Source organism: Anabrus simplex, chromosome 4 (genome assembly GCF_040414725.1).
Source record: "Anabrus simplex isolate iqAnaSimp1 chromosome 4, ASM4041472v1, whole genome shotgun sequence".
In the NCBI taxonomy this organism is placed as follows: domain Eukaryota; kingdom Metazoa; phylum Arthropoda; class Insecta; order Orthoptera; family Tettigoniidae; genus Anabrus; species Anabrus simplex.
The window spans coordinates 407,817,022-407,844,709 of record NC_090268.1 but is presented as its reverse complement, the minus strand read 5'-3'; the positions used below and the strand labels follow the sequence as shown (position 1 = coordinate 407,844,709).

Genomic DNA, 27,688 nt, shown 5'->3' with positions numbered 1-27,688 from the left:
GTGCTGTGTGTTGACGTTCTTATACGTCCCTCTATTCGGCGACCTAACCTCTCGGTCTATGTGTGAGCATGGGTGGTTCTGACGTTTGAGTCTGTGAAACCTTTTGTGTCTAATTTACTTATTTATTGTTCGTTTCACATTGCCGTCATTGGCTTTCTTTACCTGTTTTCTACTTTAATTTGTTTTATTCTTTGCTGGGTGCCTTCTGTGTTATTTTAGTTGTTTTGTGTGAAACCATGGTAACTGCCCCTTTTCCTTTTTTCTCTCTGCTTGAATTTTATGAGCTCGGTGCACCCTTCCCTCTTCTCCCATTTTAAGCTCTTTTACTTAATGATATTGTATTCTCGGGGGACGAGATTTTTTATTATTGAGAGTTTTATGTCTTATCTGGGGAATTGTAAGGGAGAATGTTATGATTAAATGCTGTTACTCCCTAAACTTATGACTGTTTAGACCCGATGTGCTAAAAGAAATGTTTTGTACCCACCTGAATTCATATTCTTCAATTAATTAATATAGATGCCAAGTCCTTATTCCAAACCTTTCATCACAGCTTTTATGAAGGTAAGCATGTGTGAAGGTGCTGTAGTCAATGAGTCTGGTGTATTTTGATTATGGGCCACATATTATTAATATTAGCTATTTGATTTTTGGCCCCCTTGTCTTACCTATGCAACTTTTTTTCTATTTCCTCTCCATAATAAATTTAAGTTCTTGCCCTTATTACTGTTATTTTTTATTTCTTTGCGTCTCTTATATGTTTGTTGTCTGTAAGAGGCCCGGGCCCAGTTCCTGGCAGTTTTTTGCTAGTTTTGACCAAATTCACCGCACTGGGTCTTCGTCGTGTTCCTAGTGTCAGTTCATAACCCACACCTAGTTGTACTTTCTCTTCAAACAAATATCACCACCGCCACTCTTCACCACCTGATGATAGAGTAGAAGCTCTGAAATGAATTGTGCAATACAAATTAATAAATATTGTGATTGGTAACAGTTTTAATTATTTAATAAGGAATTAATTCTCAGTCGCAGAGAAGACCTTCATTAAAAGGTGGTTATGTTTAAGATTAGCCTACTCTATTTCTGCTTCTTCACACTCCATCACTTGTTCACTCCCATCTTCCTTATTCGAATCTTGGAGAAATGTGGCCATTTGTAGTGGCACTGACACAGATAGGTCTTATGGCGGCGATGGGATAGGAAAGGCCCAGGGGTGGGAAGGAAACTGCCATGACCTTAATTAAGGTACATCCCCAGCATTTGCCTGGTGTGAAAATGGGAAACCATGAAAAACCATCTTCAGGCTGCCAACAGTGTGACTTGAACCTGCTATCTCCCGGATGCATGTATGTTATATTCTTCTGCTTCTACCACTTTTCCAACACCTGTAAGGTCACAGGTGCGTACTGTGTCACACTTGTGAATTTGGCCATGTTTTACGGCCGGACGACCTTCCTGACGCCAACCTTATACGGAAGGATGTAATCACCATTACGTGTTTTTGTGGTGGTTGGTAGTGTAGTGTGTTGTCTGAATGTGAAGAGGAAAGTATTGGATCAAACACAAACACCCAGTCCCCGAGCCTGAAGAATTAATCAAACACAATTAAAATCCCCGACCCGGCCAGAAATCAAACCTGGGACCTTCTGAACTGAAGGTCTCAACACTGACCATTCAGCCAATATGTATGTATGTCATGTACCTAACAAAAGGTTTTTAGATCACCAGTGAAAATCAGTTAATGAACTCCTGGTTCTTCATTGATTATACGAATTGGTCTGCAAAATATTTGGTGCGTTATTCTTGTTGAAAGATCAAATGAAATTTAAGAGTTATAATTTTTCAACTATTTTGAGAACCTAAAACAATTCCCCACTTTTGGGTGTAAAGACCATCCTGCTCACTAAAGCACAGAAGGACCAGTGGCCTATGATGGGATCAAGACGTGGGCTACCACTAGACTTAGGTTACCCCTTTTCGATGGTTGGTTTAGTGAACGTCAAGCCTTCAGCGTTTTAAGCTGCAGCCAGTAGCCAATGAAGAAGCCTGCTGTGTTGTCAAGGCTGCTTCACAAGCTACTGCCCTGGCCTATGTGTCTGCCAATGCTCAATCCCTGATCAGTGGAGAGGGTATCCTAAGGTTTAGCAAATTAAAGTCCGGCTTTGTGGCTAAATGGATAGAATGCTTGCCTTTGATCCGATGGCCCTGGTTCAGTTTTTAGAGTCAACCCCCTCATATTGTTAATTCTCCTGGCTTGGAGACTGGGTCTTTATGACGTCTTCACCATTCATTTTATCCTCATTAGGTCACCACCAAGTCTATACAAAGTAGAGATGTCATGCACCATTATTATTTTTATTATTATTGTTATTATCATCATCATCATCATTAAATAAAAAAGTTGAATTTTACAGCAGTCATACCCATTGTTCACTGATTAATTGGCTTCCTCAGGAGATCAGTGGTGGTGTCTGACCCATGATCATGGGTTTGATTCCAACCAACAAAAGAGATCACTAAACCTAAAAGAGTGCATTTCATTTTAGCAGATTTACCTAGGCCTATAAAAATAAAACTATGTTGCTCCTATAACAGCAGCCCTGCAGTGTCTTCCTACAAGAATGTAGAAGTAAATGGGGTTGAAATACCAGCACTCTGTTATCTATATAATTAAGTCAGAAGGATGAGATGAGGAAGTATATATGATGAGTAGAGCCCGGATTTCCATGCACTATCAATTCTCAAAATATGCATGCATTCATGCACTATCATATGGCAAAACATGCACAATAAACTGGAAAATATGCACTATCAAAATTCAGTTCCTTTTGAAACATGAACAAAAACTACCCTAATTTCTCCAAATTGTCTTGATTTAAGCTCATCCGTTTATCATTCAGCACATACTTAAGCACAGAAAATTATCTTTTTACGTCACGAGAAGTGATAGATGCATAATTCAATTAAGACATTCGGACAAAGTGAGGTCAAATTGTACATCTTTTGCATTTTCACCACAATACGTCTTTTATAAGCTTGACGAATTCAAAATCAGGATTTGAACTAATTAGTTTGTTCAACTTATCTCTATCTGCGGCAGCTGCTTCTCCATGCGATGATTGCAGACACATTTGAATGTCCTCAATAAGTGGTAACGATTGCTTGCTGCGATAACACAGACGTGTGACGATTGAGAGTTCCGGGTAGGACATTCCAGGATAACAACGGTAGAGGGTTCAATGAAAAACCAGAATTTGTAAGCTGCTATCCCAATAACGCGGCGCCACAGAAGTGCGATACAAGGTTTATTTTGTTCGTCTAACAGACGAAAAATGAGCCGTCAATGATTAATGCACAATTTACGGTTCAATTTATAGCAATGTACAACTGTAAAACTGGGACACCTTATTCCTAAGAATTAGATTTCGACGTGGGGCCTTGCGACTTACGTCCCCCTGTGGGTGGGGGCAGTAGAAGAACACCCACGGTATCCCCTGCCTGTTGTAAGAGGCGACTTAAAGGGGCCTCAGGGGCTCTGAACTTTGGAGCGTGGGTTGGCGACCACGGGATCCTCAGCTGAGTCCTGGCATTGCTTCCACTTACTTGTGCCAGGCTCCTCACTTTCATCTATCCTATCCGACCTCCCTTGGTCAACTATTGTTCTTTTCTGACCCCGACACTATTAGGTTTGCGAGGGCTAGGGAGTCTTTCATTTTCACGCCCTTCGTGGCCCTTGTCTTTCTTTGACCGATATCTTCATTTTTCGAAGGGTCGGTCGGATCCCTTCTATTTTTCCCTCTGATTAGTGTTATATAGAGGATGGTTGCCTAGTTGTACTTCCTCTTAAAACAATAATCACCACCACCACACCCACCTTGCGACTTACGTCATTGTTTACTCAAGCAACAGATAAGAAAGTGTTTGGCTAATTGCATTATACTGCAGGACCTGCACCGTATGTAGGCTACTAACTATGGTTGTCACATAGGATACCAAGAATACATTCTCTCCGTCTCTCAGTAATAGACATACTGTAGCCTACAACGTGAAAAATTGTCCCAAATTCTGCAAACTAACATTCAGAAAATGCACTATGATGCAAGTTAACAATATATATGCGTCAAAGTCAGAATAAAAGTCATATTATGCAATATTAAACGTCCAAATATGTGCTATTAAATCCAAAATCTTCCAAATATGCATTATGCATGAATTTTCTCCGAAAAATGCCAAAACATGCAAATATGCACGGAAAAAGAACAGTTATTTGGAATTGTTAAGCCGTAAAACGAATATTTGCAAAGTTTGAGAAGTGTAGCTAGCTTATTTAAAAGCATGCATTTGCATGGAAATCCGGACTCTAATGATGAGTAATGTATGGTTGATAGCAGTGGCAAACTGGTGGACCGAAGCCTAGCACACCTATCCTCCCCGGTCCCCCCCCCCCCCCCCCAAATGAGGCATATAGCAGCAAGCTGGGTGCGGTGAGTCAAGGGGAGAGGGACGAGAGCCTGGGCTGCAGTATCAGTCTCCGAAGCCTTATTCTCAGAAATACCTGCAGCGTTTTTTCTCATTGCTTTCAAGTTTTGTAAATGGAACAATGTGTCGGATGCTTACATTATAATATGCTTTAGATTTCTATGGTTTACATTTGAGGTTTGGGCTTCACTGATAGCCTTGGTAGCCCTCAGTATATGCCACTGAGAAGGGCTACTTAATGTTTTTCTAAATAACTATCCAACAGACTGTATATTGGCACAAAAGCCAAAAACAAGATGGGGTCATTTCCTCTGGAAATATTGTTCTTGAAATTATCGCTGACTGGCATCTTATCTTTGAGGTTACAGTCACTGTCCTAGCTGGGATGTGAGTTTCGTGAAAAATGCAGAAAAAATTACCCTGTGACACTTTCGTCTTTCGGATTTTACAAAAATATATACAGTAGAACCTCGATAATTCGAAATCGGTTAATTCAAAATCCCGCCTAATTCGAAGCAGCTCTCGTTCCCGGAAACATGAGACACAGTTTTGCATGTTATTTCAATTGTTTAATTCGAAATACGGATAATTCGTAATTCGAAGTACAATGTCGGCCCCATTACCGAAATTCAGACTTTTAATTCGAAACTGCCTTTACATTTAAAAACAATAGTATGTTACAGAGTAATTTCAACTCGAAATTTATCCGCGTCATAATAGAACGCGCGTTCCGGAACGTGGAGGGGTAGTTTTCCGCACTTACACTCACTTCGGTGGGCCTACAGTGCGCTTCATGATTGCTAAGTTGAATGAAATCGGAATTCTTTTGTATTTAACCTTTTAAGGAACGCCGTAATATCACGCAACATGCAGTGTGCGGGAAAACAGAATCCGCGAACACTGGCGATGCCGACAGTTGACGAAAAACGTGGCTCGTATAATAAATTCGTAGGCACCGAACAATATTGTCATTGCCTGTGAAACTGCATTGCTTTATTTTCATGCGTGCCCAAACGGTCTTGTGGTTTTAAAGGAGAAATTGCCAGCCGGGAAATCGTACAGTGTGAGGGATGGGGGTCATAGTAGTGCGTTGCAATGCACATGGAAGCGAGATACTTTATCCCCTCGTCATAGGAAAGTTCGATAAGCTACAATGTTTTAAGGGCGTCGGGCACTTTCCATGCCAGTACAAAGCATCTAAAAATGCAAACAGTACAGAAATCCAAAAAATAATGTATTTGCACAGAGGAACCGGCATAATTTATCCTCGTCCTTGAATTGTGCGATTTTTTCTTTCGTTGCGTGAGGTTATGTTTGTCAGTGATTTATCCAATTGCATTATTTGAACATTGTAAATGCACCTTGTTGGATACATTTCCGAAATAGTTTTTTCCATGGCATTTGAAAGGTTTAAACTGTGAATCGAGGTGATTGCATGTATTAATGGGTCTTAGAATACTTTGTGACGCGACAAGTGTTTACGTTTCTGAAGTACGAGTGAAGTGCTATAGACCTCGTGCGCATGATGGGTGCTACGCTCTGGTGGCAAGTCACTTAAACAATCAGGGGGAGTCGCAGTCGAGTGCCTGTGCCTGTGTTGGGCTTGTTTATACTGTTCGTACTGTTCTCGAAACAGTAGAAAAAATGTTCTGTGGTTGATTGCAACTTCACGTATATTAACTGTCCTCCTGGCACAATTTTTTTTGTTTCCAAATAAAAAGCAGCATGAAATTAGAAGAAATGCCTGGATTGCGGCACTGAAACAAGGGACTGGTGATGGTAAACCATGGGAATCCATGGATAACTCGCGTGTTTGTAGTCGGCATTTTGTGAATGGAAGGCCTTCGAGAGATCCCGACAGTCCTGGTTATGTGCCGAGATGGGTTATAAAACCGCTTGTTTCGATTGAACGTCAGCACCGAGTGACGACTAGATACATGAGGCGAAAACGCTGAAACTAGTACCACGGAAGATTTTCAAATTCATACAGTGATTCAAGCACGCAGACTGAAGTAATGACCACCAATGGTAACAAAACCAGTTTGAACGTGTTATTTTCAGCTCTGAAAAATAATTGTGAAGTGGAAGTTCAACAAATTTTCCAATTCCTCTAGTGAATATACAGACGACGACTGACACTTATTTTAAGAGAGATTGTGGTGTTCACGTGGACTTCGTGGACACCAAATATACATTTCATGGATACAGACCAGTGAAAGACAAAGAACAGCATCATCTTGAAATAGCAGGTTGCTAAGTTTGCAGTGTTTCGTATTCTCTTATCCTTGTTACCCTCTGTTCATCAGAACTGTACATTTACCGAAGAAAACATGCTGCTTCTACTGCTAATGAAATGTAAACTCGGTATTAGTTTCGCCACTCTAGGCACAATTTTTAAATGTCATACGACTACAGTATCTGATATTTTTAAATTCGCTCTCCATCATATTTTTGAGAAAACAAAGGAGTGGATTTTCTGGCCACAATGATCCACTATCAAAAGCACAATGTCTAATGCTCTTGAAAAACACTTGAAAATTGCACGTGCATTATAGATTGCAGTGATGTGTCCTGTGAAAGGCCTAACAGTGCTCATCAAAGAATTTTAATGTTTTCTCATTATAGGAATTAATTTACAGTCAAATTTCTGGTGTACATTCTGGCTGGCCGAAATGCTTAACTTCCTTTGCTGGAACCAGGAAGGACATAAAGATTGTTCCCCTGTCTCAACTGCAATTGCACGCTTCTGTCAATTTGTTACTTAATTTTCACAACAAAATTTAAATATATTATTTGGAAACATGCACTGTTTTGTGGAAGCTAGCGATATGTTACCTCCAGGCAAATTATTCACAAGATAACATCTTAATAGATTATTAACTGTTTGTTTGCCCAACTGGTTAAGACACTGAAATAAGAAGTCCATTAGCTCTACGACGCTTTCAACAATGTTTTGAACTATGCAAGTAGAGGTACAGAAAGATTCACCTTCACACTCTGCTTTCAAGATTTTCGAGAAAGCACAGTCTATGACCTTAACTTTTACTTAAGGATTCAACATTTTCACTTTCCGACGCGTAATAAATTGGCCGCTTATTTGATGGTCCGTTTAGTATTTCTTCTGCATTTCCTCCTTTAAAATACCCCGCAATATTGTTTTAAGGTTCCTTCCATTGTTGCAGAGAGGAAGTCCGGGAAGAATCTCTCTCAGTATTGATATAAATACACAATGCAGCATATGTTTACAGCATTGTGAAGGTCCGGCTTTGCAATCGCACTCATCTGATTTAACCTTTCTGCCGCAATCAATTTGTAAAAAGATTAATCTTGCGTAAATAAATTGTAAAAACAATTAAAACTGCAATAGATACAAATACTGTGCTACGTTATTATATAGAAAAAGAAGACATATGCTTACTTTAATTTTAACAGCATAAGGCGGCTGATGGATGTTTGTCTCTCTCAAACACAAGCAGGTCATTTCTTCTCCCTACGCTTCCGTTGCTTGTAGTATGCGATGACTGTCACAGTTTTTTTTTTTTTTTTTTTTGCACCCTTCTTTAAAGTAGCTCTAAAATACCTTGCATCCCACTGAACTTAAAGAAATTCTACACAAATATCTAGAGACATCTAAACATTCAATTCTTCTCTGCGTTTATAGTTGCACAAGCTACTACCGTCCCCCTGAAAGACTACACAAGTCACCGCTACGAGCGCCAGCAACTAAAATCACATGATGCGCACGAGCTCTATGGCGGGAAATCGTACAAGGATAGTCATAGGAAAGTTCGATTTTAAGGGCATCGGGTACTTTTTCTGTAAATACAAGGCATCTAAAATGCATACAGCATAGTAATCCAATTAATAAAAAACTTGCACATGGGAGCCAGCATAGATTTATCCTCGTCTTCGAGTCGTGCTTTTTTTCTTTCTTTCTTTGCGTGAGGTTATGTTTACCAGTGAGATATCCGAGTGCATTATTTGAATACTGTAAATGCACCTTCTTGGATACATTTTGGAAATAGTTCTTTTTTCATGGCATTTGAAAGGTATAAACTGTGAAGCAAGGTTAACTGAAACGGGCCTTAGAATATTTTGTAACGCGGCAAGGGTTGGTACTTCTGAATTGCGAATTGGCGGTTAATTCGAAATCACGTAATTCGAAGTCCGATTTTTGAGTCCCAACGACTTCGAATTAACGAGGTTTTACTGTACTATTGAATACGTAGCCTATTTAGGAAAAAGGTAGCCATAATACCTGCTGTAGTTTAGTTTAGTTAACAGAATAGCCTTTACACCCAAAAGTGGGGTACTTTTATTACGCTCTCAAAATGTTTCAAAAATTGTAACTCAAACGTCATTCAGTATTTCAATTAGTTTTTTTTTTCATAAGTTGTCTATCAACACGAATAGCCCACCAGATGGCCGTGATCGTTAAGGCATTGAAGGCTAAATAGTTTGACACCTTGCTTAGCCAGTTTGAGTCCTGTTGGTCAAAAAAAATTTCACCATCAGAATGTTAGCCAGCAGGGTAGGGGAGGTGGTAGTATACAATTTGTAATCACTAGATTGCATGTCAATGCATGTCAAAAGCCTGGATTAACTGGGCGAGTTGGCTGTACGGTCAGGGGCATGCGGCTGTGAGCTTGCATCCTGAAGACAGTGGGTTCGAATTCCACTGTCGGAAGCCCTGAAGATGGTTTTTTGTTGTTTCTCATTTTCACACCAGGCAAATGCTGGGGCTGTACCTTAATTAAGGCCATGGCTGCTTCCTTCCAACTCCTAGACCTTTCCTATCCTGTCGTCGCCATAAGACCTATCTGTGTCGGTGCGACGTAAAGCAACTAGCCAAAAAAAAAAGCCTGGATTAAATTCCAAAGCTCTCCACAATGCTCATATGGAGTGAGCACATATACCCTGTTGATGGCAATTCGTCCATCGGATGCAGACGTTAAGCCTTGAGCAGACCACTTGGTGCTATTCGACAGGAGTATGTTATGTACTGGTACCAGGTTTCACCCTCTCCCTTGTACTATCATATATCACGTCATTCATTTTCATCTCGTTAACTCCTCTGATGAGGTTGACTCAGGGAAGGCATCCAGTCATAAAACCCACCACGACAGATTCATCTCATCTCATACCTGTCCCCGCAGAGAAACGGGACAAGGGCTGAACAAATATATATCAACACAAATAAGGCAAAAAATATTTGCAAACCAAATGGGACCATAAATGTAGTTCATTACCTGATTTTCGCTGTAGTCATAAACTTTTGTTACGAACTGTAAGTATGTATGTATGTATGTATGTATGTATGTATGTATGCATGTATGTATGTATGTATGTATGTATGTATGCACCGAACTCCCTTTGAAGCTATCTACTATCTTCAAGAGACCCCAAGTTACTTAATTTTCACCTTGACGTTATAAATTTATTTTATTCCTCTCTCATTAAACACGTCCAAGAAACCAGAAACTTTTTCAGTAATGTTTGCAATCCAAAAATAGAAGGATTTGAATATCAAATGAGAAACCTATCACTCGTGGTTTGTTGAAATCCCTTAACAGTGCATGAAGAACTCGCCATGCACTGTTCATTAGGCTCCTTTATGCTGTTTTGTTATTTTTATCGTGGTATGGAAACATTGTGCTCATAAGTGAAAATCTAGATGAGCTAAAAAGCATGATCCAAGAATTAAAAACTGCCTCTGCTAAGATTGGTTTGGAAATGAACATCAATAAAACGAAAATACTAAGCCCAGACAGTCAAGCACTTAAAATGGGAAACCAATATATAGAAGCTGTCAATGAGTACATCTATCTTGGACACAAGATAAAACTTGGAAAAGACAACCAATGTGCAGAAATTCTTCGCAGAATAGGTATGAGTTGGATAGCATTACGAAAACTAAGATTCATCCTGACCAACAAGGATGTTCCAATTAACCTGAAGACCAAGGTTTATAATACGTGTGTGCTGCCAGTTACTTGTTACGGTCTGAAAACTATGACTCTGATGAAGGAAAGTGCTCGCAAGCTTCAGCAAACACAATGAGCCATGGAGTGACAGATGCTAGAGATCAGCCTTAGGGATAAGATCCGTTCAGAGGACATCAGGAGAAGAACGAATGTAACAGACATCCTAGAGAAAGTAGCAAGACTAAAATGGCAATAGTTAGGACATGTAGCTCGACAATACTACAACAGGTGGACCTCTAGGATTGTTCACTGGAGACCATGGGAACATAAGAGAGGCATTGGAAGACCCCAGAAGAGATGGCTTGATGACATAAAGCTGTTGGCTGGAACACTCTGGTTCCAAGTGGCTCAAGACCGAAGACAATGGAAGGATATGGAAGAGGCCTATATCCAGCAGTGGATTGAAATAGGCTAGAAAAGAAAAAGAAGATGGAAACAGACAACTCTGAATTAATGAACACTTTTCATCGATTCACTTTGCTTCAGGTAGGTTGGGAGTTTTTTATTATCTTTTCAACAATGTTCAGTGTTCTACAGCAGAAGAAGCCAGTCACTATGAGTCATTCACTTATCACCCTAAGTAAAAAAAAAAGTATCCAATGTAGCAACAAGTTATTATGCCAAAATTGTAACAGAAAAAATTTATCGATTTTCAAATTTTTGCTTTTAAAGTAAAGATACTTTTCACAGTGGTACCCAACTTCTTGGACATGGTTTAATCGACTGTTATGCCTAGTGAACATTCAGCCTGCAACTCTCTGTGAATTAACTAAGCTTCATCATCTGACCTGGAACTTAAATAAGTTTATTACTGTTGTTGTTGTTGTTGTTGTTATTATTATTATTATTATTATTATTATTATTATTATTATTATTATTATTATTATTATTATTATTATTATTATTATTATTATTATTTGGTTGTGTTTCAGAGGGCAACGTCAGATGGTACTCCCTGTAACAGCGTCAAGTCTGGAGAAGCTCAGGATCGACCAGCCAGCGGCAGTAGCAGTAAAGGAGTGAAATACCCTCCCACTGTATACTGTTACATCTGTGGTCGGAAGTTCGGCACAGCATCTATTGGGATACATGAACCCCAGTGTTTGGAGAAATGGCGTATAGAGAACAGCAAACTTCCTGTGGACAAACAGCGTCCTGAACCCATCAAGCCCTCAGGTCAGTCCTGCACCACAACCACCCCCACCCCGCCTGCACCATCACAACCACCATCAGCACCGCCCTCGGCTGCCAAAGGCCCCCGACAGCGAGCCGTGCACTGCTACCTGTGTGGCCGCCAGTTTGGTACCGCCTCAATCAACATCCACGAGAAGCAGTGTCTCAAGAAGTGGCGCATGGAGAACGAAAAGTTGCCCCCCAACAAGCGGATGCCAGAGCCGGAGAAACCAGACATTGTGTACACAGGTGATGCTCTGATGTCTTTTTACTATCAATACAGATACTAGAACCAACCTTATTGATCCATAATCACTTGATCTAGTCACAGTTTGATTTTTAAGGGATTAATACATCGTAATCCCCACCACCATATATTTACTATGTGTATGTGTCTGTTGGGTCATTGGCCCACCTGTTGGCCATTATTGTTAAGGCATCAAGTCTATATGGTCTGACACTGTGGTTAGCTGGTTTGAGTCCCATTGGTGGAAAAATAAATTTACCGTTAGAATGTTGGTTGGCAGGGTAGGAGAGGCAGTGGTATACAATTTCTGTTCTCTAGAATGTGTGCCAAAAGCCTGGATTCAGTTCCAAAACTCTCTGCATTGTTCATATGGAGTTAGGGCAGATGATATTGTTGATGGTGATTCATCTGTCCGATGGAGACCCGTTGGTGTTATTCTATAGGAGTAGGCTATGTGCCCACTCCGGGTTTCATATGATAGAATGAATATATCTACAACACCTTTAATAAATGTAATAGGCCTACAGAATCATTTTCTAATTAGTAAGAGAAAACAATCAAAACTCACTCTTATACTATTAAAGGAAGACAGTGGTTAGCTTTCCAAAATAACTGTTCACAACTGCATCTTGAAACAGGCTATGAAGCTGCAACACATCATGAACAAGATTTCCAATTCCAGAGGTGCACATAGTCCTGAGGTTCACTCAACCTGCACCTAAAATGAGTACCAGGTTAATTCCTGGGAGCAATGGTGGCCGGGCATAGAGCTAACCACTTTACCCTATCAAGGTTAAGGATAGTGGAAGCCTTTACCTTCCACCAAGGGCCTTCATGGCCTGTATGGTGATGGCTTTGCTTTTTTGTTTTTACATCAAGGGTTTTTCACCTGTGATTAGAACTTAAGTGTTGGGCTGTATCCTTTAAATCCCCTCCTGGGTATGTCAACTCAAGGCATATGTTGTATTTCATGGACTATTTGCTGCCATTTTCAATTGCAGGTGGTTTTAATAATGTAACTTATCGGTGTAATTACAGTTACATGCAGTAGAACAGACATCATCACCAGTGATGAAACTGGAGGTTCAGAGACCCTTGGAAAACTTTTAAGATAGGCTCCAGGTTCAGATCTGTACCTATAGCAGATTCCTCACTTTTATCTATCCTATGATACAGATGTCGATTCCCATAGGGAACCTGTCCAACCTTCTATCCAACCTCCTTTGGTCAACTCTTGTTCTTTTCTGACCCCGCTGATATTACGATTGCGAGGCGTAGGTAGTCTTTCAGTTTCATGCTCTTCATGGCCCTTGTATTTCTTCTGCCAGTACCTTCATGTTCCAAAGTGTCGGACCTCTTTCAATCCAATCAATCAATCAATCAATCAATCAATCAATCAATCAATCAATCAATCAATCAATCAATTTTCCCTCTACTTAGTGTTAACAGAGGATGGTTGCCTGGTTGTACTTCCCGTTAAAACAATAATTACCACCAACCATCATCACAGCTTCATAACCTGTGCAGCCAACTTGTTCGATAATGTTCATATGATTTCTACAAAGGGTGATGATTGCTGAAAGCTCTATTGTCGCTAGCTTCTCACCAAGGCAGCCACTGTTCAAATCCAAGTCAATGCATGTGAGATCTTTTTTAAAATGAAAAATCATGTCCCTGCAGTACAAATTTAACTTAAAACTGGAGCACCTGTTGATATCATCACAACATTAACTGTTACTTAAAACTATGGTTTCTACGATTTTGATACTGTTCTAGAGTCAGAATACCAGGGAATGAAATGTGCTAACAGGCAAGGCCTACCATATTCCTATGTGACAATTTCTACATAAAATGCATTAGAAATACATAATAATTATGCACTGTGTTTTTTTTTTAATAAGTTGCTATGACGTCGCACTTACACAGATGGCCTCACTTAAGCTACAGCCCCAGCATTTGCCTTGTGTGAAAATGGGAAACCACGGAAAACCATCCTCAGCGCTGCCAATAGTTGTGGTCGAACCCATTATCTCCCGAATGCAAGCACACAGCTGTGCACCCCTAACTGCACGGCCAACTTGCTTGGTGGTTATTTTATTTATTTATTTAGTTATTTCGCTTATGTCTTGAGTGTCCAAGGACTTGTTTGGCTCGCTTAGTGCAGGCCTTTCTAGTTGACTCTTATGGGAGACCTGCACGTCTTGGTGTGAGATAATTATAACGAGGTAGAGAGAGGTGGAAACTGGTGCTGGCACATAGGCTACTTCTGTTGCATAGCACCAAGGGGTCCGCTCAAGCTTAACATCTCCATCCGACGGATGAATATCACCATCAACAGCATCAAATGCTCTCCCTCATATGAACATTGTGGAAAGGTTTGGGATTGAATCCAGGCTTTGAGCACACAATCTAATGTATACCACCACCTCTCCTACCCTGCCAGCCAACATTCTGATGGTGAAATTTTATTCCATCAACGGGACTTGAGCTGGCTCAACACGGTGTCAGACCACATAGACTTGACACCTTAACAATCATGGCTATCAGGTAGGCTTGAACTGAGGTCAGTATTCGTGGCTCAATTTCGTGACAAGGGTGTAGAATTGGCAACAAGAAGTGAAGAAAATTAGGAAATGAATAGTGTTGATCTAAAGAATCCATGTAATGCACTAAAATAACCTTTAAAACAGGACAAAACATGTTGCATGATAAATATGTAATATGTATTATAGTGAAATCTTGATACAATGATACCACATGGAAATAAAAAAAAATTGTGGTAGAGAAAGTTATCATTATAGAAATGGATTTAGAATAACGGGTTCTCATCTCAATTGGTGAACACTGTAACATCTGAAAATTGAATTGAATTGCATTAACTACCTGCCATATCACATTATTTAATTAATGAGGTTTGTCACAACAGAAACACAAAAGTATACAAAATGATAATACGTTACCTATGTCCAGCAGAGTACACATTCAAATTGATCATGTAATTTCAGTTTCTCACTCATTATTGTTGTCCACACTATGCAGCAGCACTCCACTACTGTAAAATACTGTAGTTAAAGAAATATGAAATAACAGCCTGTTTCACATTCCTCTTCAATCAATCAATCAATCAATCAATCAATCAATCAATCAATCAATCAATCAATCAATCAATCAATCAATCAATCAATCAATCAATCAATCAGTCACTACTGATCTGCATTTAGGGCAGTTGCCCAGGTGGCAGATTCTCTATCTGTTGTTTTCCTAGCCTTTTCTTAAATGATTGCAAAGAAACTGGAAATTTACTGAACATTTCCCTTGGTAGTTAATTTCAATCCCTAACTCCCCTTCCTATAAACGAATATTTGCCCCAATTTGTCCTCTGGAATTCCAACTTCATCATCATAGCCTATTGTGATCTTTCCTACTTTTAAAGACACCACCAAAACTTATTCTTTTACTGATGTCCTCCCACGCCATCTCTCCACTGACAGCTCGGAACATACCACTTACAAGTGACTATTCTCATTTTGGTTCTGTATTGAAGTTGACGTATGTCTCAAGTATTATTACAATATTATAAGTCCACCTGTTCAATACAATACAATATGATCCACTATTTCATATGGTCAAATGATTTTTTATACATAATACATAAAAGTCAAAGGTACATGTTTCACCCTCCTTAGGGGCATCATCAGCCTATATCAATCTTAAAAAATAATAATAATACATATACTTATAAATTATAGGTTAAAATGTTGAAGAATGGTTTCGTAAAACATTATACAATAATATCTAAAACAACGATAATGCACCAAAGTATGTTAAAAGAGAGTGAAATTAACAGTTTGAAGATTAAAACGTGATTAAACATGAGATTTTGAGAGTCTAAAACTAAAATGGATCCATATTTTTATAATATCATTAAGACTGTGAAAGCCTTGAGTATAAAAACAATCATCAAAGGGGGATGTTTCTTCAATTCCCAAGTTGAATCCAAGGTGGTAAAATCACTTTCAGTTATTTAAAACGGAAGTGTGAATGGAATAAACAAGTTTAAAATGTATATGATTGGGATATCTGAAAGTCAAGAAGAAAATGGAACTTCTGTAGAGGCGATGCTTGTGATAAAACGTATGTCAAAGCTAGCGGAGTTCGGAAATTATGGGAGTCGAATGGATCTAAAAGATAGTCTAGTTGATATATAATTCCGTTGAAACATGTGTTGGAAGAAATGTTCAGGATTTTTCATACGGAGCGTATTAAGTACGTCAGGTTGTTACAGCAACGCTAGCTTGACATTGACAATCAAAAGCCTTACCTACATCTCACATGTGTGAATATTTCTTTCTTAATTTCATTTTTGTACAAAAAATTATTTAAAACATTAACTGGTGATTAGCTTCCTCTGTGGATTAGTGATAGAGTGTCGGCCTCCATATCCCAAGACTGCAGGTTCAAACCCGCAGATTGAGTTAGATTTTGGGGCATTCAATACTCCATGAGGTATGATGTCAGCATGAAGAAGAATTCTGGTGACACATTCAGCATTTACTCGATAAAAGTAATTAAAACTCAACAATAGGTTGCCCAAATAGAGAACTGGTTTCTGTGCCACCTGGAAGAGTAAAATGGGATGACAAAATTGATGTACAGGCAGCTTAAATGGCATCAAATCAAAATACATGCACATGGTCACTGAAACCATGTTGCTGTTGATATTCTTCTTCTTTCTTTGTTATGACCATCCAAAGAGCATGTTTGAACTTGTTTGTTGGCCTGATGGTTTTTGCCTTCCTATCCTCCCGAAATCTCTTCGTGAATGTACTGTTTTGCATCTGTTGTTGTTATTATTATTATTATTATTATTATTATTATTATTATTATTATTATTATTATTATTACCCCAATTTTACTTGTATATAACTATATTGTGACTTAGTTGGCTACTTATTGGAAACAAAACCTTACAAAACTGAGTAACAATCGCATATTAAGTTACTTTTGAAAGGTTTAGGATGATTGACACTGGGCTGTAACTATCACACATCTACCTGTCACCTCTTTTATACATTGGAATAACACTACAGATCTTCAAAGTAGCCTGCTACATGACATTCATTTATACAGCTGAACAGTAGAACCATGATATCTATGAGTGTCTCTACTTTGTTATTAGTCAAACCATAATAGCCTTACAACTGGAATGTCTCATATTTTCTACAATATGTATTTTTTCCTCCCAAGTAGTTGATCTTTTTCCACTTAAAATTGATGTTGCCTGTTGTAGGATTGATTCTGAAATTTCCTAGCTTTTCAGTGGTGAATTGGATGAGTTGTGGCATTATTATACAAATGTTTTAAATGGAATTCCTCTGTTTGAAGCAGTTTTTCTTGTCTTTTCACCTTTGATTGCGACAAACGTTTAATTAATGCCTGTTTAATAGCACCAAACTGATCGGTAACTGGCGGTGATGATAAAATGTCTCGCACCTCTGTAGCTAATTTCTCTGACAAGCTGGCTACTACATGGCTGTACTTCATGTCATCTCTGATTACTTTTGCAAGATTAAATTGGCTTTTGAAGGCACAGGGTTTTCTGACCAAAACTGATTATGATGATGACGTTTCTTGTTTAAAGGGGCCTAGCAGTTAGGTCATCGGTCCCTAGACCAAAATGGTGGCGGTTTTACAGAGATATGACTTACCGCCTGTTAATTTTCGGTTGCCATTTGATTAAACGTGCCCCAATATGCTGGGTAAAGTGAAAATATGATAACGTGTGTTGTGTACATGTAACAATTCACACATGGAAGAAAATAATTAATTAATTTGTACTCACAGGGATCATGTTGGGGTCACCAATTTGTAGTCTCCTGTACGGAATAATGTGTATTTCTTTGTCAGTTTACATTAATACTACATATTATTTAGACAATGAAGCTGAATAATTGTTTATCATAATCTAGGAAAAGAATAATAACAAGATAGTTCGTAATTGACTAGATAGTGCTGGATGGCACTGTGAACATTAGGTCACCATGTTAAACACCACAAAACCAATACTGTCCTGGTTATTATTCTTGGAGACATTCCAACTTTTATTCAAGGGTTGGAAGATTCCACATTGGAGATTTTGTTTTATTCTTATATAAAATACTGTAACCTCTTATTGCCATACTTATCAAATGGAATGAATTAAAAGTTCTGTTTGTCCTCTCGATGATAGAGATATAAGGTAAGCTGTGTGTGTCACTTGTTTGCATGGCTGATGCTTTTTCTTTTGCACAAAGAGTGTAAGAGTGTGCAACCAGCATGAACTGCCGTGTGCGTTTGCTTTTGTGATGGTCTTTAGTATGTGTCATCATCATCAGACAGCTGTTTTGTTCAAGTGCCAATGCATTGGGCATGCCACGACTGTACAGTCACTTTGTGTGTCACAAAAATATCTCATTATTCTATTCTCAACAAACTCAATATCTTTGGACAGTTCAACTTCTCTCAAAGAAATTATCGAGACATAGGCACCACCACTACATAGAAGGAGGCATACTACAACAAGTAACTTATCACTGGGGGTCATTGCCCCTTACCAAAGGAACTTGTCAATGGGGATAATTGTCTGTGTATTGTAAATGTGTTTGTCTAGATTAAACACATAAAGCTAAACTAGCTAAGGAGAATACATTATATAGCGCAATCATTTCATGTTATAGTGTTGCTTGTATTATTATTACTAATGAGCAACAGTATCAAAGAAGCCACTGTGACAATTTTGTTTGACAATATAACACCCAGTGTGTGTCACAGATATCATGTTCCATTCTTTATATTTATGACTACAACCACAGGAAATAATCCACATGCAAATGCAGATGTGTAAATAAATACATGCACTAGAGTGGATAACAAAAAACAGATTACTTTGTCAGAATAAGAGTAACATATTCACAACTGCTATATTACAAATTTATAAGCTGAGTTTTGGAATCATTGAATGAATTTGATTTTCTATATCAGAAAAAATTGTTGCTTCATGCATTACTAGTTATTGCCACATCAGCTGCTTAATCGAAGAGTCACATTCCATATAAGAAAATATAAAGGTCCAATAACACTGCCTTGCAGGATCCACCTCTTAACCGTTACAGGATCAGATAATGTTTCGCCTTCTATAATTCTCCGAGTTTAATTTTATATTTCCACCCATTCAACCATTCTTTTGCCTAGTCCAATATCCTTCATTTATATAGTAGTCTCGCATGATCTACCGTACCAAAAGCCTTGAACAGATCAGTCACAATACAGTCCATTTGAACTCCCGAATCTAAAATATCTGCTATATCTTGCTGGAATTCTACAAGCTGAGCCCCATTTTTTGATCCCCCTGTGGGTGGGTGGTGGTAGAATAACACCCACGGTTACCCCTGCCTGTCGTAAGAGGTGACTAAAAGGGCCCCAGAGACTCTTAACTTGGAAGCATAGTTTAGCGAACACGGGGTTCTAACCCGAGTCCTGGGATTGTTTCCACTTACTTGTGCCAGGCCCAATTTCATCTATCCTGTCTGACCTCACTTGGTCGACTCTTGTTCTTTTCTGACACCGACGGTATTAGAGCATTTGAGGGCTACGGAGTCTTTCATTTTCATGCCCTTCGTAGCCCTTGTCTTTCTTTGACCGATACCTTCATTTTGTGAAGTGTTGAACCCCTTCCATATTTCCCCTCTGATTAGTGTTAATAGAAGATGGTTACCTAGTTGTACTTCAAAACAATAATCACCACCACCTCACTTTTCAAAACCCGAACGACCTTCTATCAAAGCAGTTAGCGATTCCGCAAATGTGTCTAACATAATCAGAAAGAATGCTTTCCTAGAGCTTACAAGTAACATATCAAGCTGACTTGTCTGTCATTAGCTGCCTTATTATCAAAGGGTAGAGAAGGGTCCACCTATTCCATACCATTAGCTTTTATAATGCCCTATATAATTGGGTATGCCTTTGCTGGCAGGACCTAGTGTTTACAGTGCACTATGTCTTCTAGTATAGGCTAGAGCAATTTTGTTACTTTCATTGATCTGTCTCCGTCTTATCCTTGGCTTTGACAATATGAAAGTGACTGAGGTATGAGCGATGCTAGTAATGCCATTCCTTCTGCAGCCAGTCCCTGCTATGAATGGTGTGAAAATGTTGCTCATAGGGTCAGTTGGTGCATGCATTTCAATGGGCTTGGCAGACTGATATGTAAAAGCAGCTTCTGGCTCGGTGAGGAAAGCAACGGGAAACTACCCGACTCCTCATTTCCCTAGTATGCCTCTTCAGTGATGCCTAGGCCATCTATGACAGCTGATGGCAGAGCTGTTGAGGATCCAACCAGCCTTAGGCCTGAAGACTGAACATACATACACACATATAATTGGGACTAGTTTCGACCCCATATACACTGGGTCATCTTCAGCCACGATCCAATTTGGAAAATATACCTTTATATTACGACCAATAATAAAGTAAACAATCTGGTATGTCTCAATGTACAATCCAAATTTAAAACATTGATGAAGTCTGAATAGCACATCCAAAATAGAAATCAAATGACACATCAAAACTGGTGCGGTTGGTGCTGAACTATGTCGTCACTCCTACAGCAACCAAATGTGCCTGAGTTCATTTGGGAGTTGGCATTCCCCATCTGTATAGACGAGCCACTTGGTTTATAAATTATATTTTGTACAATAGTAATACAGATAATGGTTTGTTGAAGGGGAACATTCATAACTTGAATAAGTATTCCTTTTCATCAGATGTAGTGATCTATTGTTTAAATTGGCTTGAAGTAAATTGTGTGAGCTTGGTACCAAAGAGAATGATTGTGGACACCAACACCAGTGGTGGATTGTGGCTGAAGATGACCCAGTGTATATGGGGTTGAAACAAGTCTCAATTACATAGGACATTATACAAGCTAATGGTACTGAATAGATGGACGCTTCTTTACCATTTTGATAGTGATCAATTGTCAATACGGACCATAATGAAATTCATAACCTATGATTATCTGCCTTACATATATCACCCTTTCCCTCGTATACTGGGAATACTATAGCAAATCTCCATTTATTTGTGTTAGCTCCTCCATACAAACAGTAATAAAATGAATATTTCAATTATGGCACTATATCCAAACCAACAGCCTTTAGTAATATCCCTGCCAAAGAAAGCTCTGAATCAATCGAGCGGTCCTTGATGTTGTGGAGTAGTGGTTCAACCAGCATCTTTTATTGTGGAAGGTACAGAGAAACTTGTTCAGCACTGGGAGAGGTACCTGAAGAGTGGAGGTGATTATCTGTAGACTCTCTCAAAGTATTATCAGTATACCAATATATACTGCATTTTGTCCAATATATATAGTGTAAGTTTCTAGACACCAGTAGCTCTGTGGTGTAGGGGTAGCATGCCTGCCTCTTACCCAGAGGCCCCAGGTTCAGTTCCCAGGTAGGTCAGGGATTTTTACCTGGACCTGGGGGCTGGTTCAAGGTCTAATCAATCTACATGATTACAATTGAGGAGCTATCTGATGGTGAGGTAGTGGCCCTGGTCTAGAAAGCTAAGAAAAAACAGCCAAGCGGATTTGTTGTGCCAACCACGCGACACCTCATAATCTGCTGGCCTTCAGTATGAGCAGTGGCCGCTTGATAGGCCAAGGTCCTTCAGGGCTGTTAGCCATAGGGTTTGGTTTGTTTCTAGACAATAGTTCGTATTTCAATTGAACTACCCTTATAGAAACCTGACTTCAGGTTTTTCTAGTCCAGGTTGTTTGGTCTTTTGTAACTTTATAGACCTTTCAATCTTTGCAGTCAATGATGTGTAAGCTAATTCAGTTGTCAAGTAATATATCATACCAGTTATAGTTTCTCCACTCACTTCTGTGATCAGAGCCTCTAAATACGATAATTACTATTGTGTAGTCTAAACATCTTCACTATTGGGAACTGTCAACTTCATGCAAGATGGTCAATTCCTTCCTTCCTTCCTTCCTTCCTTCCTTCCTTCCTTCCTTCCTTCCTTCCTTCCTTCCTTCCTTCCTAATGAAAAAATGCAACGCACAAGTTGTTACCAAGAGAGTTGGCCATACAGTTGGGAGCATGCAGCTGTGAGCTTGCATTCATGAGATAGTGGGTTCGAACCTCACTGTCGACAGTTCTGAAGATGGTTTTCCTTGACTTCCCATTTTCACACCAGGCAAATACTGGGGCTGTACCTTCATTAAACCCATGGCCACTTTCTTTCCACTCCTAGCCTTTTCCTGTCCCATCGTCACCATAAGACCTATCTGTGTCAGTGTGACGTAAAGCAACTTCCCAATTTATAAATTTCACTTTGGTATTTCTTATTGGTGTTAAATTCAACTTTGGTTTTAAGAGATTATTTCCACCTTCCAATACTTTTTAATGGCTAATCTATGATTACATAAACTTAGCTTATCGGCTAATTTTGGACTTTGCTTAACATCTAATTAGTACATGTTTCATCCCTATTTGTGGGACAACTTCAGCTAAACAAACAAACAATATAAAAACTGATACAGACAATAAAACATTAATAAAACATTAGGTGATTTAAAATTGTTTAAAATATGTTTGGTAGCCGCAGACTTAATTGTGGCTAGTATCCAATATTCGGGAGATAGTGGGTTCAAACCCCACTGTCAGCAGCTCTGAAGGTAGCTTTCCATGTTTTTTCCCATTTTCATAGCAGGCAAATACTTGGCCTCTACCTTAGTTAAGGCCACGGCCACTTCCTTCCCACTCCTAGCCCTTTCCTGTGCCATCATCGCCATAAGATCTATCTGTGATGGTGCAAAGTAAAGCAACTTATTAAAAAAAAATGTTCAGCACTGGTAAAATGTTTGGTGACATTTAAGAAAGCATGGTAATATTCCAATCTATGAAGAATGATACACACTAATGAAAAAGTTTTGCTGAGTGTTGTCTTCTTTTCTGCCTCCTCTAGGGGCTAGTTGTTATTGTCATTAACACTGTGTTGTACTTTGATGAATATTTATGGTTGGTGGAATATATAAATGTGAAATTAGTGCTGTTTACTTAAGTTCTTGTGGATTTTTAGTTTCTGTTTCAATAGGCAGAAACTCCTTTAAATTGTAGTTGAAGTTTCGTAAGAATGTGGAGTTAGGAGTCTGAAATGAAAAAGTATTGGAAGGTGGAAATCACCTCTTAAAACCAAAATTGAATAAAGCAATGTGTATTAAAATAAAAACAGTTGTTCTATAATAATCAAAATACCATTGTACTTGGGCGAAGTGGTGCTAGCGTTTGTTGATCACAGTGGATAGGGGGTCCGGCTCCTTGGCTGAATGGTTAGCATAGCGGTCTTTAGTTGAGAGGGCCCAAGCTTTGATTCTCAGCTGGGTCAATGATTTTAATCTTAAATGCTTATTTCCCTTGACCTGGGGACTTGGTGATTGTGCAGTTCCCAACATCCCTGCAACTCATACAACACGCACAATATCCTCTACCATAACAACACACAGCTTCCTATAAACAGCAGATACCCTCGTCAGGTGTCTGCCTTAAAAGCACTGGACAAGGCTAGCAACAGCCACATGAACTTTTTATAGTAGATAGAGGAATGAAAGATGAGCAATACACACATCAGTCATATCATGAGTTGTACATTATCAACAGGACAAGATCACTTTTCCCCATCAGAGTGGACAACACTTCATCACCCCCTGTGGATGAGGGCAGTAGAATAATATCCACATTATCCTTTACATGTCATGAGAAGCGATTATAGTGGCTCTCAACTTGGGAGCATGGGTTGGCGCCCACAGTTCCCATAGTTGAGTCTGGCATTGCTTCCACTTACTTATACCAAGTGATGGAGGTGGTGATTATTGTTTTAAGAGGAAGTGCAACTGGGCAACCATCCTCTATTAACGCTTACCAGAGACGAATGGAAGGGATCTGACACTTCAAAAAATGAAGGTATTGGCCAAAAAAGAAAAAGATGAGGCCCATGAAGGGCATGAAAATGAAAGACTAATACCATTGGGGTTGAAAAAGAACAAGAGTTGACCAAGAGAGTTTGGATAGGATAGATGAAAGTGAGGAGTCTGGTACAAGTAAGTGGAAACAATACCAAGAGTCAGCTAAGGGCCTTGTGGTCACCAACCCACACTCCCCAAGTTAAGAGACCCTTTTAATCACCTCTTATGACAGGCAGAGGATACCATAGGTGTTATTATACTTCCCCCACCCACAGGGGGTAGTTGTACCAGGCTCCTTACTTTTGTCTTTCCTATACCATCCTTCCCTGGTCTAATACCTAGTTGGTCCGTTATTGGACATTCTAAATTTTCAGCTAACTCATTCCTGGTTGCCAGCATTTCGCCCCATTGTGCTAAATTGGGCTCATCAGTTGGCAAACAGCACACCCACCAAGATGCATGGTTAGTGCGTACCGTGTTGATTTAAATTTACTCATTCGGGATAAACATTTCAGGTTCCATCTTCCCTGGTATACCGTCGTTCTTTTCTAACCCCAATGGTATTAGGATGACGAGCCCCAGAGATTTTTCATTTTCACGCCCTTCGTACCCTTGTCTTTCTTTGGTCGATATCTTCATTTTTTGAAGTGTCAGGCACCTTCCATTTTTTCCCTCACACAATACTGTTCTGGACCATAATAACATGCACCTGCTACTAGATAGATAATTTATCCTACCCTGCCTTACACTTAAGTAGTAACAGAATTAGATCAATAAATAACTATATTAACTAAAAATATTAACCATTCATAAATCCTGACCTGGTCGAATGACTGGAAACAGGCTGTAGATGTTCATGTTCAACCATTCATAAACTTACACTATGTAGAACTGCTGAAATACAGCTAACAGTAACTAGTTATACATTAAAAATTTATAAAAGTCAGGGAGAAAGAGCACAATATTTCAGAAACTTAGTACAGTTTTAAAGAGATATATAGACACTACATTTGTAAAAGAAGAGAATTATGAAACAAATCTGACTTTAGGTAGAAGTTAAAATAATTTTTATGAAAGTATAAATGACTGCATATAGTCAGGGTAACAGTGAAGGGCACAGTGACTTGGAGCTGCTTGAATACAAAGGTCATCACATCATCAATTATTTTTATTGTCATCATCATAATCATCATTTCCCTTTATCCAGCTGTAGCCGGGTAGGGGCAAATATGGTTCCTGTCCACTTTCTTCGGTCTTTCCACCACTCCTCCTCCAACACTGTGTCCCAGTCCAGGTTTCTTTCTATAATGCTGTGTTGGATGGTATCCTTCCATCTCAATCGTGGTCGTCCACGGCCTCTCCTTCCTTGGATTTGCATTTCCATCACCTTTTTTGGCATTCTTTCGTCGCTCATTCGCTTTATGTGCCCAAACCATCTTAGTCGGCTCTTCTCTATTCTATCATTCATTTTTTCCACTCCAATTTCTTCCCGGATTTTCTCATTCCTTATTTTGTCTCTTCTACTCTTCTGTATCATACTCCTCAAGAACTTCATTTCGGCTGCCTATATTCGACTCTCATCCTTCTTTGTCATTGTCCAAGTTTCTGCTCCGTAAGTTGTTATGGGTACGTAATACATCTTGTACATAGTATCCTTTGCTTCCGTTGGCACATCTTTGTCCCATAACATGTTTCTTACACTATGATAGAAACAACTTCCAGCTTGAATCCTTTTACTAATCTCAGCATCCAGTCAAGCATTCTCCATTAATTCACTCCCCAGGTATTTAAACGTTTCCACTACTTCCAGGGGCTTGTCTGCAAGTCTAATCTGACCTTTCCCTTCTTTCTCCCCTCTAGTCATAACAAGAGTTTTACTCTTTTCTACACTTATTTTTAATCCACATTCTTCAATCTTCCCATTCACCACATTCAACTGTTCTTGAACCTTCCTGTCGTCTTCTCCTCAAATCACAATATCATCTGCATCTCTTCCTCCATATGCTGCTTTTGCTGTTCTCATGATGTCATCCATTACTATTGTAAACAGGATTGGTGGTAGAACACTTCCCTGTCTCAGCCCACTAGTTATTTTGAACCAACTTGTCCTGCCAACTTATTTTTATTGTGTCATAAAGAATTAAGTTGTACAGAGAAAGATATTGTGGTAGCCAACGGACGCGTGTTCGAACCTGACTATGTGGAACTGCTGTGTGAAGTGAAGTGAAAGGACATGTTCATGTCTTTTATGCATCTGGGGATGTCCGGGAAGGTTTCCTAAATTGTTGAGGTACCATCTTAAATTTGAATTTTAAAACACATACATCCATACTAGGATAAATATCTTTTTTGTTATATAGATGGAGAAGTTGATGTTACTGAAATGTTTACAACAACCTCTGGTATCATACCAGTTTAAAACACTGAATAGATCACTTGAATGATTTCTCTGGAATCTATGTGTGTGATGTTGTTACTTGTAGGTACTTTCTTACTTACAAAAACTTCTCTCAGTTGAAGGTTGACACAATGGACAAAGCATAACAAGACCACGCAATGTATAACTGGCTAACTGTGATAATTTTGTTGATTATGTTATTCTTATAATGTTGTTCAAATACAAGAGTTATATCATATAGCAATGATTTCTAAGCAATCAAGTTGAACCTTGTAAAGCAGACAAAGAAGTAGTTAGCAGTTCTGAAACGTATAAGTTAAACTGCCATCTGTTGTTCTGCATACATACTATGCCTGTAGAACTTCCACATGACACATTTCCGTTTGTGATCCGTACACATATCTACAAGAAAGAAAATAGTTGCCATGACTTTTGCCCTTATCCTCATAGATCAGCTTCTTTTCCCTATCAACATCTTCTGGCTGGTCTGTGGAGATTTCAAAATGAACTGTGGAGTCTATTATGTTTGTATTATTACATTCAGTATATTTTTACACCATATGACATATTATTGGTGTCCTAGTTTGTCATAGTTTTCTGTCTTGAGAGGTCTTCAGTTCTGGAAATTCCATCTGGTAACCGATAATAATACATAAGTTACGATTTATCATTTTTATTGGAATAGTTTCCTTGCTGTCTTGAGTAACAGTTATCTTTTGAACTCTACTCTGTCAATAATTATTTATACAGGCTGTTTCAAAAATTAACAGCAAAATCACAGGTTCATATTTCTCATATGCAGTGCAGGCAGAAAGGTTACATAAACATAGATCTGAAAATTCATACTTTCTGACATATCTTGACTGTCGAGTATCATAAGCTCGAATGTTATTTGCTAGAATTTAATGGTTCAACACTAATTAATGTACAGTTCAAGTAGCTAATCCAGTGATCAGTGATTACTGGATAGATAGGGGGGACCAATTGCTCGGCCTGCACACTTGTCTAATCTAAATCTGTTTTGACTTCTTTGTGTGTGGGTACTTAAATTTGTTGTTGTGTGTGACTGCAGTGGAAGATAAAGCAACACTTCATTGAAGAATTGCTCAGGCTCATCAAATGATATGTACAACACCAAGCATTTTTGAGTGTGTTCATAATGCGATAAGACGACAAGCAAAAGCCTGCAATATGGCAAGGGATGGGCATTTTTAATATATTTTGTAAGGCAATCAACTCCGTGCATCATTACAGACTATTCAAATTAAATTCTAGCAAACAATTTTCCAGCTTAGGTTATTTAAGGGCTTAATTTCGCAGTAATTACGAATTGGATCCCACATTTATACCCATACTAGCTGATGTACCTGTGCTTCGCTACGGAATTCTACATTGTATAC

General features: G+C 39.0%; 1 protein-coding gene across 1 annotated transcript in view; it reads left to right on the top strand.

Annotated features, from left to right (window-relative positions):
• Positions 1 to 27,688, top strand: part of LOC136872045 (uncharacterized) — a 200,889-nt gene that overhangs the window by 158,923 nt on the left and 14,278 nt on the right. Inside the window, exon 4 of the mRNA XM_067145872.2 lies at positions 11,396 to 11,885. Coding sequence (XP_067001973.2) covers positions 11,396 to 11,885 — 490 coding nt within the window. The remainder of the gene's footprint in view (positions 1 to 11,395; positions 11,886 to 27,688) is intronic.